Source organism: Thalia democratica, chromosome 7 (assembly GCF_965202585.1).
Source record: "Thalia democratica chromosome 7, ktThaDemo2.hap1.1, whole genome shotgun sequence".
Classification (NCBI taxonomy): domain Eukaryota; kingdom Metazoa; phylum Chordata; class Thaliacea; order Salpida; family Salpidae; genus Thalia; species Thalia democratica.
The window spans coordinates 35,190,485-35,200,548 of NC_139171.1; the positions used below are offsets into that span (position 1 = coordinate 35,190,485).

The 10,064-nt window shown below is 28.6% G+C and overlaps 1 protein-coding gene across 1 annotated transcript; it reads left to right on the top strand.

Moving 5' to 3' along the window:
- The first annotated feature begins 6,897 nt into the window (after window positions 1–6,897).
- On the top strand, window positions 6,898–8,607 carry LOC145841301 (exonuclease mut-7 homolog). Its single transcript, XM_082948664.1, has one exon. The coding sequence runs from the start codon at window positions 6,898–6,900 to the stop codon at window positions 8,605–8,607; it is 1,710 nt and encodes a 569-aa protein (XP_082804790.1).
- Window positions 8,608–10,064: the final 1,457 nt, after the last annotated feature.

The following is a 10,064-nucleotide window of genomic DNA, read 5'->3' on the forward strand; positions in this document are numbered from 1 at the left end:
TTGATCCTCTGTATGTGTCAACCATCTGCAGTTAGCAGGTACTCATTGGGCATGCTCCAAAGTTCATTATCCTTTTTTAGTCTGTTGTATTTTAGTTGTTTTGTTGCTACAAGGAGGAGAGACCAGTAGAGATGGTCAAGGATCTGCTTCTATAGGCTCCCTACCCAATTGAGATGGCAAATGCTTTCTGTACTCGGTGTTCCATGAGTTGCTTTAGTCATGTCCTTTTGTATTATATTACAACTAATTTGTATAAATCTGTAAAACATATAAGTACAAAATATTGTCCATTTCTATAATAAAAGATTTTTTTTTGAAAAATATCAGCTGTCATGGTTTCTTTCATATAAATATAAATTAATTCAAGAATAAGACTTCATCATATATATTTTTCAATAAATCTCCCTTAATTGTTAAGTCCAAAAAAAATTAGCTAAGAAACCCATGGTGGGAACGTCATTCTGTAAATAATTGCTTGGTTAAAATTTCAAAATTAAAAACCACAAAGTGTGGGAAAACAATTAATCCCAAATCCCCAAGCAATTTTTTACTGACACAGAAAATAAACAATTACAAGCAATCTGATCATTCTAATAACTCCCACCAAATTATTATTATAATCAGCTGCTTTTTTGCAAAACAATTAATATTTAAACAATAAGTTAAATAAATAATAATTATATCAATAGATTACCATAATTATTATAAATTTTCAATAATTGTAACTTTATTTGGAACTTCTTCACAAGAAGAAGTTTCAGCTTTACGTTTACGGTTAATTGATAGGGTTGGTTTAGGACAACCAGAACTAGTGCCAGGCTTACGCTTCAGTTTTATATTTAATTAATATTAATAATTAACATACCTGTTATCTTAATTATAACAAAATTTAAAAAATATAATGTAAAAAAAATATAAAAAAATACTACATATTAATTTTTTGAACAAAGCTCAAGTAAAGTTAAAATCATTATTAAAATAAAAGTTATACTATTCTATCAGGCTGGATATTAAAATTAGTAAAAATTTATAAACAAATAACTCTTAAACTTAAATTTTTGAATAAAAACATTTATGAATAAAAAAAAGTAATATTGAAAATTAAACCTCTTTCATAATTAAAGGATTACTGACAAACTTAAAATTCAAAAGGAACTCTTTTATAATGTACATACAAAAGAGTAATAAAAATACATAAACTGTTATTGTCTGACAACAAAACAACATATAACCATTTCAATACTAATTTTCAGCTATTAAAACAGGGGTCCTATCAATAAATTTAATGAACTCTCTAATTTGAGCATTGCAACATTGAATACCAGTGGTTGACAGATATACAACAATTTAAATACCTGTTTTTCCTTACTATAAACTAACCAGAATACTTTACTAAATATGTAAGAATTAAATAATAAACATGTTTTAAAATTCCATTTTTTGTTAAAATCAATTTCAAAATTTGTGGCCTGATGGTGAAGGGGTCTTGTTGACTCTGAGTTGAACATTGCAAGATCAAAACCCAGTGGTCAACAAATATACAAAATATAAAAAAAACTAAGAATATATTTGCAGTGGTACATTCAAACAAAAACAAACTGAAAAATTTACAATAGTACAATACTTAATGCAGTTTAGTTAAAGTGACATTCACCACTTAATCACTATATTAACTACAAGAATGAGTAAAAATTTAATACAAATGCTTTTATATAAGCATACCAACACTTTTTCCTATACTAGGTGTAATTATTTTTGATTTTCATGTTTTATCTATAAGCAGCTACTTCTAGCTTGCATTTTTACAAATGAATTAGCAAAATTTTAAAAGTGAGTTTTCAAACCGAGAGTTAGAATCCGTCCCTCAAATTACACTATAAAACTTTAAAAATGTTTGTGATAATGCTCATTAGGCCCTAGCTTGCGCACTACGCGCAGTTCGATATGTTGTTCGTTATTTTGTTTTTGGCTCAGTTAGCCATAAGATCGTGCAAAAAGCACACTAATTTTAAGAACTTAAGACACTGATTGAATTTAAGAACGTTGTTATGATTGTCATTTTATAAGAACTTTATCTTTATTTGTATAACTGTATTGTAATGTGCTCAGTTAGGCCATAAGACCGTGCGAGATGCACATTAACTAATTATAAGAACTGTTTTATTATTTAATAAGATCTTGATGTTTATTTGCATGATTGTATTATATTGTGCTTAGTTTAGCCATTTAGTTATGCCATGAAGCACGACATATATTAAGACTCTGTATTATTAGTAGTATTTTAGTAAGACCTATTTTGTGCTTAAGATTGTGTCATTAAGACACTTTAAGAACATTATTAAGACATTTTAGTTTGTAGAATTTGGTGTTTACTTGTTGTATTTATATTCGCAGTTTTATTCTACTGATAAATTGGCTGCTTTATTATTTCTACTTCCTAATTTTCACATTAACATCACGTTTTCAATAAACTCACTTCATTAAAGAAATTATATATATTAAGTTTATTACATACTTATTAATTACTAAGTTAAACCTAATGAGTAAGGTAAATTCAGTAAAAACCTTAAGAGCTAAACGCGCTAAGCGTTTAGCACAAAAAAAGGGGACTTCCCCCAATTAAAGGTAGTTCCTACCTCAGCCCCTGGAGGACTACAAATGGTGACCTTGTGTTTAATATGAGTTTGCTACCTTCTGATGATACTGAAATATAAATACTCAACTCTTTAAAATTAAGAAATTTATTCTGAAAAGTATTAATCTCTAGTGCTCCATTATGGTAAATAGAATTTTTTATCAGGCAAGCAACCTTGAAATCTTTTTAAATCTATCAAATAACTTTTTGAAAAACAGGATGAAAACTTCAGGAAAAACTCATTAGAACATTTGACTAAATTTCATTAAAATCAATTAAATAATATTCTATATAAATATAAACAATAAATATAGCAGCAAATTTGTTGGTTGTGACAATAACTTGTATTAAAATTTTGTTGATTTTTAAAGTTTTGAAGTTTTTAGACATAGTTCAAGTAAAATGTAGTTTTTCTTTAATTTCTGTTGCTTAAATTTTGGTTTTCCTAACCTTCATAAGTTCAATGTTATTGAATGTAAAAAGCTTTTAAACAACAATTTTGAAATTAAAAATCAATTTTAAATATTTAAAATATTTTTAAACATCTATACTAAGAAAAACATTATCAATTTAAATTAAAGTTAAGTTTTGTTAAAATGTTTTTTAAATTTAATTTATTTTTAAGAAACTATGTAAACCTTAAAGCTTTTTAATTAATATTTTAAGATTTTATGGCAATAAGTTTTATAACTTCTTGTAGTGAGAGGTTTTAAAGAGTTTTAGTTATGAACTTTGTATGTATTTGAGCAAGTTTATTTTTGAAAAGAACGTTAAAAAAACAATGTATGAAGTCAGTTTTAAATTTTGTTGTAACAAAAAAGTTTATTAACGCTTAAAGTGCGAGTAACAATGCAGCTGATAAAAAGTTTTCAAAAAATTTTTCACTAAGATTTAAAAAAAATAGCAACTTGGTTTGAAAAGTAAAGCAACTTGTACAAATGTGTTTTAAGTGTAATTTAGGTCAAACTTTACGACCATAAATAAAAAACTTTTTTAAGCTATTTTAAGAACCAAATTAAGTTCAACAGTGTGTTTTTTCTAAAAAAAATACATCTTTTACCTATTCTAATTTTGGCCTTTTATGTTTTTAGGTCAATTACTACAACTTTGAATTAAAAACATGTGTAAAATTATTTTAAACACTAATTTAATCTGCTCTCTTAAGCCAATATCTTTTTGACCTATAAAACTTAAAATAATTTAAAACAAGTTCAAACTAGGTTGCTCAAAATTGAACTTGCTCAAAATTGTTTCGTAAATTATTACTTTAAAAATCAATTTTTAAAGCTTATTGATATTTTTTGCTTCGCGAACTGGGAAAACTTGAAAGTTTTACAGTTGGCTAATCACGTACTTTAAACTCGGGTAATTAAACTTAATTAGTAGCAAAGTTTTACAAAAAGCATGAAAACATATGCGATTTAAAAAATAATGTTGTTTATTTTACATTAAGCATGGAGATTAAAGTTATTAACTTTGCCACAACAGGAATTTAATTGCTTTCTCATATTGCTATTATCTTGTTATTATTAAAATCGTTTGTTTCAAGCAATACTTTTAAGAGGTTAACTGTGTTATGTTCTAATAAAAAGAATTAAATAACTTTATTTTTTGAAAATTAAAATTTTAGTAACAATGTTTTTGAGCAAAGCTATTAGAAATTAAAAAAATTAATACTTTTTTTTTTCAAATTGACCCTAAACGACATTTGAAATATTAACAATTAAGATTTTTATCGATATCACTATTAATGCTCTTTAGTTGCTTGCCTTGTCCATTTATAACAAGTACTTTTGTACTAAATTTTTTAAAGTTAATGGTTGAGCATGCAAAAAATTGTTTTATACAAAAGACGCGAAGCAATGTTTCTGACGTTCGAAGTCACTGGTAGCTATTATACACCACAGCTGATGTTACAAAGAGATCAAACCGAGTTGAAGAGAGGTATTCAATGGACAGAGGTGCTTAGCGCCTAAAACTGGTCAGATTGGAGAGACGGGCAGAAAAATCAGCAGCTGATGGCCGCCGATGGAGTGAACACTTATTAAAACTTCTGACAGACAGTATTATCTACTTTTCACTATTGTATAAGCACTTATAAGAACCATTTTGAACTTAAAAATAATACTATCTAACAATGTTGTACATTTTGAAAATTAATATTCAAAAATTTTGCATAAACATTTTGTAAGAAACACTTAAAAATGTTGCAAGACCCCACCAAAAGACTTCAATTGAAGACTTTAAGGTGGGGAAATGTAACAAAATATGCATTTTGTTGTATTTTAAATGACCGCCAGGGGGCGTTAGACGATTTTATATCAAATTACACTATAAAACTTTAAAATGTTTGTGATAATGCTCATTAGGCCCTAGCTTGCGCACTACGCGCAGTTCGATATGTTGTTCGTTATTTTGTTTTTGGCTCAGTTAGCCATAAGATCGTGCAAAAAGCACACTAATTTTAAGAACTTAAGACACTGATTGAATTTAAGAACGTTGTTATGATTGTCATTTTATAAGAACTTTATCTTTATTTGTATAACTGTATTGTAATGTGCTCAGTTAGGCCATAAGACCGTGCGAGATGCACATTAACTAATTATAAGAACTGTTTTATTATTTAATAAGATCTTGATGTTTATTTGCATGATTGTATTATATTGTGCTTAGTTTAGCCATTTAGTTATGCCATGAAGCACGACATATATTAAGACTCTGTATTATTAGTAGTATTTTAGTAAGACCTATTTTGTGCTTAAGATTGTGTCATTAAGACACTTTAAGAACATTATTAAGACATTTTAGTTTGTAGAATTTGGTGTTTACTTGTTGTATTTATATTCGCAGTTTTATTCTACTGATAAATTGGCTGCTTTATTATTTCTACTTCCTAATTTTCACATTAACATCACGTTTTCAATAAACTCACTTCATTAAAGAAATTATATATATTAAGTTTATTACATTAATTATTAATTACTTATTACTTATTAATTACTAAGTTAAACCTAATGAGTAAGGTAAATTCAGTAAAAACCTTAAAAGCTAAACGCGCTAAGCGTTTAGCACAAAAAAAGGGGACTTTCCCCAATTAAAGGTAGTTCCTACCACAGCCCCTGCAGGACTACAAGCTGGATAGATTTGCTAGAAAAATATTTCGCCGACCGTACTAGTTAAAATAAGTCTTAAAGTACCGCGTAACTTTGTAGATGTTAAATATTTCATTAAAGAAAACACTAAACAAGTTAAGTCCTACAAAATAATCATTTAATAGCATAAACATGTAATGTGTAGGTGAACTTATTTCAAATTAATGTAACAAATTATAGTTCTTATCATATCTGTCCTGAACAAGACGTTAAAAGGTACCCGTGGTGTGCGACTCGATAACCAAAAGGTTCATAGTCCTAGGACCAAATATTATGAGCTTTTTTTGTCGTTCAAAAATTATATATACGTTTTTTTCTCATGCGCACGATGTTTTAAAGCCAAAAAATGCGTCTAAAGTCAGATATTTCTACTGGTGGGCCGAATCTGTCGTGTGGGACAGTCGTTAACCACCAGAATTGCAATAATGCATTTGATATTTTCTTCTGGTTTCTTTACAAGAATACTAAGCTACATACTTTCAAATAAACCAAGTAAAACTAGCCTAAGTAAACAGCTACAATTACTGAATATTTGTTTTTGCAAGTATGGCAGCAACCCTTAGATAATCTTGTGCTTTTTTAGTAATTTTTAGTTAATGAATGTCGAACTTCAATAATGAATGCAAATATTAGAAATTATTTGTTTTATTTAAAGGCTTGATCATTTTAAAATTAGCATAGCTGTAGCAAATTTTATTAATAAAATTAAATTTACACTAAAGTGAACTGAATTTATAATTAAGGAGGGCTTGTCAATGAAAGAGAACCTCTAGATTTGTTTAAATTTTCAACAGAAAATGCTGGCACAAGTCAAAAATTCACTTTTTTTTGAACCAAAAATTTTGGTTTTACTTCAAAGTTATTTAATGTTAGTTAATATGCTAAAGTTAACTACTTGGAAAAAAAATTGGTAACTTTTGTTAATTTTTACATATTTATTTTAAACTTGTTGTACTCAAGCTTTTTTTGCATTTAATTTTTAGTTTTTCACGTTTCTGACATAGTGAATTATTATACAACTTGTTTTAGTAATTTTAGAATATATAACTCAAGTTCTTACAGTTGTTTAAAAACTTATTTTAATATTTTAAAGAATTTTATGATAAACAAATGGACAGCTTTAATAACGACGATGAGTTAAGGAGCTGGACCTCCAATCTTTGTAAGCTTATTAGAAAAGGAGAAAATGGAGAAAAAAACAAAGCAAAAGAAGAGTTACTCAACGTAATCAAAAATTCTTCAGACCCGTACGAAAGTGCGGCAGAAATTTTAGAAAAGGCAGAAAACAAAAAAAAAAAAAGTCGTTCCATATGCCCGACTGTTCTTGAAATACTGCAGAGCAGCTTCTCTGAGCGTGAAGTTTCACAAGAAGTAAAGCGCTCAATGTTGACTATACTTTTCAACTTTCAACTATCTTGGCTTCGAAATATAATACAGACGTTCAAACTAAACGAGCCCAATTTTAATCTGGTGCATGAAGCAGCCTCCAAACTTGAAACGAGCAAAGAGTACTTGAAACTCGCCTACATGATTCAAGCCTTCAACCTTCACAGCGTTTACTACACCGTGCACGTGTATAAGCCTTTGTTGGTGAAAAACGAAAGAAGAACAGTTCAGGAATACATCAAAGGCAATGAAGAGGCTCAACATTACTTCTTGAACTTGCTAGACTCTTGGTTACTTGATGGCATAGATGTAAACCAGTTTAAAGAAGTCGATAGATCGTTTCTGGACAAAAAGAAGCTTTTCGACCTGACTTCCAGATGGAATGAGTCGTACAACTCAAAAAAGAAGCTTAAACTGGTAAACCTTGAACTTTTCAAACCACTCAGCTTCATAAAGTTCACCCTGCACCAGTACTACACAGAGTCTATGATGTCAGGACCTGCATTGGAAGGTGTGGTGCTGAGAACAATAAACAACAATAAAGTTCTGCTGAAAAAAGTTTTGCAAGTAATAAAAAATCGTCACAAAGACCACGAAAGAGCGATGAGACTTGAAAGGAGGTTTGCAAAAGAAATAGAAAATAATGTCCCAATATGGTCTGACCATGAAGATGATCATGACCTTCACTTACAATTAAATTACAACAAGGAAAATATTCTCATGGTTGATTCCTTGCAAAAGTTAGTTTTTGTTGAGAAAGAACTATTTTCTAGCTCAGCTGTTGCAAACGAAACAATTCTTGGTTTTGATGCTGAATACACTCGATCAGTTACAGATCCAAATGAACACGAAATTGCTCTTATTCAAATAGCATCTGATGAAAAAGTTTATTTGCTTGATGTATGTTACTTTCGCGACGCAAACAAAATGGAAAACCTGGAACAATTAGTCACAAAACTTTTCAATTCCAGCTTGTTTGTTATCCTTGGCTATGGAGCTAAATCTGACTTTAAGCTTATGAGAAAGGAGTTTGAACGTTTTCCCAATGAGCCATATTGTTTTGTAGATCTTGGGCTCATGAGACAGTCTGAAACTTTGAGTAAATGTGTAGAAAAAGAAAAATTGGCTAACAGTAGCGATGTCGAAAAAGGTGGTCTGAGCAAACTTTGCCTTCAAGTATTAGGGCAAAGTCTTGATAAAAAAGAGCAATTGTCTGAATGGGCCAAGAGGCCGTTGCGTGAAAAGCAAGTTAATTATGCGGCGTTAGATGCTGCCTGCCTGCTTAAAATTTATCAAAAATTGAATGAAAGACTTGCAGATCAAAACTTTTTAGAAGTATGGCAAAAAGAGATGAAAAGTCAGCCGAAGATTACGACGGTTGAGAAAAAGAAAGAAAGTGTTGTCAGGCCAAACAACCCAGACAAAGTTGGTTAGCACACACATTCAGAGTCTACGCTGTCTGGGCAAAGATTTAAAATGTGCTGTGACCTTGGGGCTTATCTTAAAGAAGCTTTTTTTTTTGCTTAAATGGCCACTACCACTAGCAATTTTTATTAGTTTTTCATTTTACTATTTTACAAGATCTTCTTGAAAAAATAATTTTTTAGCAAGTTTTAAAAGCGAAAAAAAAAAATTTTTATAAAAAAAGAAAATTGTTAACTTTGTCCTGTTAAGTCTGTCAAGTCTGTTAAGTCTGTTAAGTCCTTTGAACTAAATTTGATTTTATTATCGTGTTCAATAAAGTATAGAAATTATAAAGTTGCTATGGATCAAACCATGTACTAAGTTATTAAAATTTATCAATAAGTATAATGATTTTAGAGGTAAAAATAATAACTTAATAACTTAGATGAACATAATGTGTAAAATTATTTTTAAAGGATTTAGGAATGTTAAAAATTTATCACTAAAAGTAGTAAATAATATTAACTCTGAGACTAACTATATCATTCATTTAAGATAATTCTTATGGCATCCTATTATTTATTTTTTATTCTTCAATTAAAACAGTAATAAAGTAATAATTCGCTTAAACTTATAACTTAGCCTTTATAACAAGTATTTAAAACGTATTTAAGGGTAGTGATTAAAAAAGTTGTCAGTGTCCTGTACCAACATTGGAAAGCTTTTTATAATTAAAATTGTCTGGAATAATTTCCTAATAAACTAAATAAAAAACTAATAATAATGATATCGTGGTAGTAAAAAAATTCAAACTTAACGGTCCGGTGTGCACAAAACCTATTTTTCATAAAAATTATTTTGCATAATTTTCGAAAATTTTGAGAGCTACTGCTATAAACAATAATTTAAATCATTACACGCGTATTAAAAACTTTGTTTAAAATTCTGCTGTTCTGGAAGTCCAACCCGATTTTTCAAATCCGTTCAAGAAAATATTATATAGCTGACTTTCTAGAAAATAAATACTATTTTTAACTAAAGATGTTATCTAAATACCTAAAAATAAAAACTGTGTTAATTCATTTTGTATAACTCTTGTGAAGTAAACTTAAAAATGCAGTCTTAAACGAGCTTGTAAAAGGGCAATTTTTCACAAGTAAAGTTTAAATACAGAAACTTTTTATGAAGTTTAAAATAGAACTTTAATAATAAAAATAATGCAAATTATTATGTTTATAACTGCCATTTCGGTGGCTAAAAAATTACGACCTTGTCAAGTATAATACAATATTTATCTAAACCAAATAGACTATTTTTTTATACTCGACAAACTCGTAATTAATTTTTTCCACCGAAACCTGGTAATGAATAAAAAACGCAACTTGCAACAAAACTAAAACTAAACTATTCTAAAATTATTATTATTTAATTCTAAAACAAAAAATGACTCTTTTTTGTCACGTCATATAATAATTTTGGAACAAAAA

Bases quoted from the DNA above. Each gene is read 5' to 3' on its own strand.
- LOC145841301 (XM_082948664.1), top strand. From the start codon at position 6,898: ATGGACAGCTTTAATAACGACGATGAGTTAAGGAGCTGGACCTCCAAT.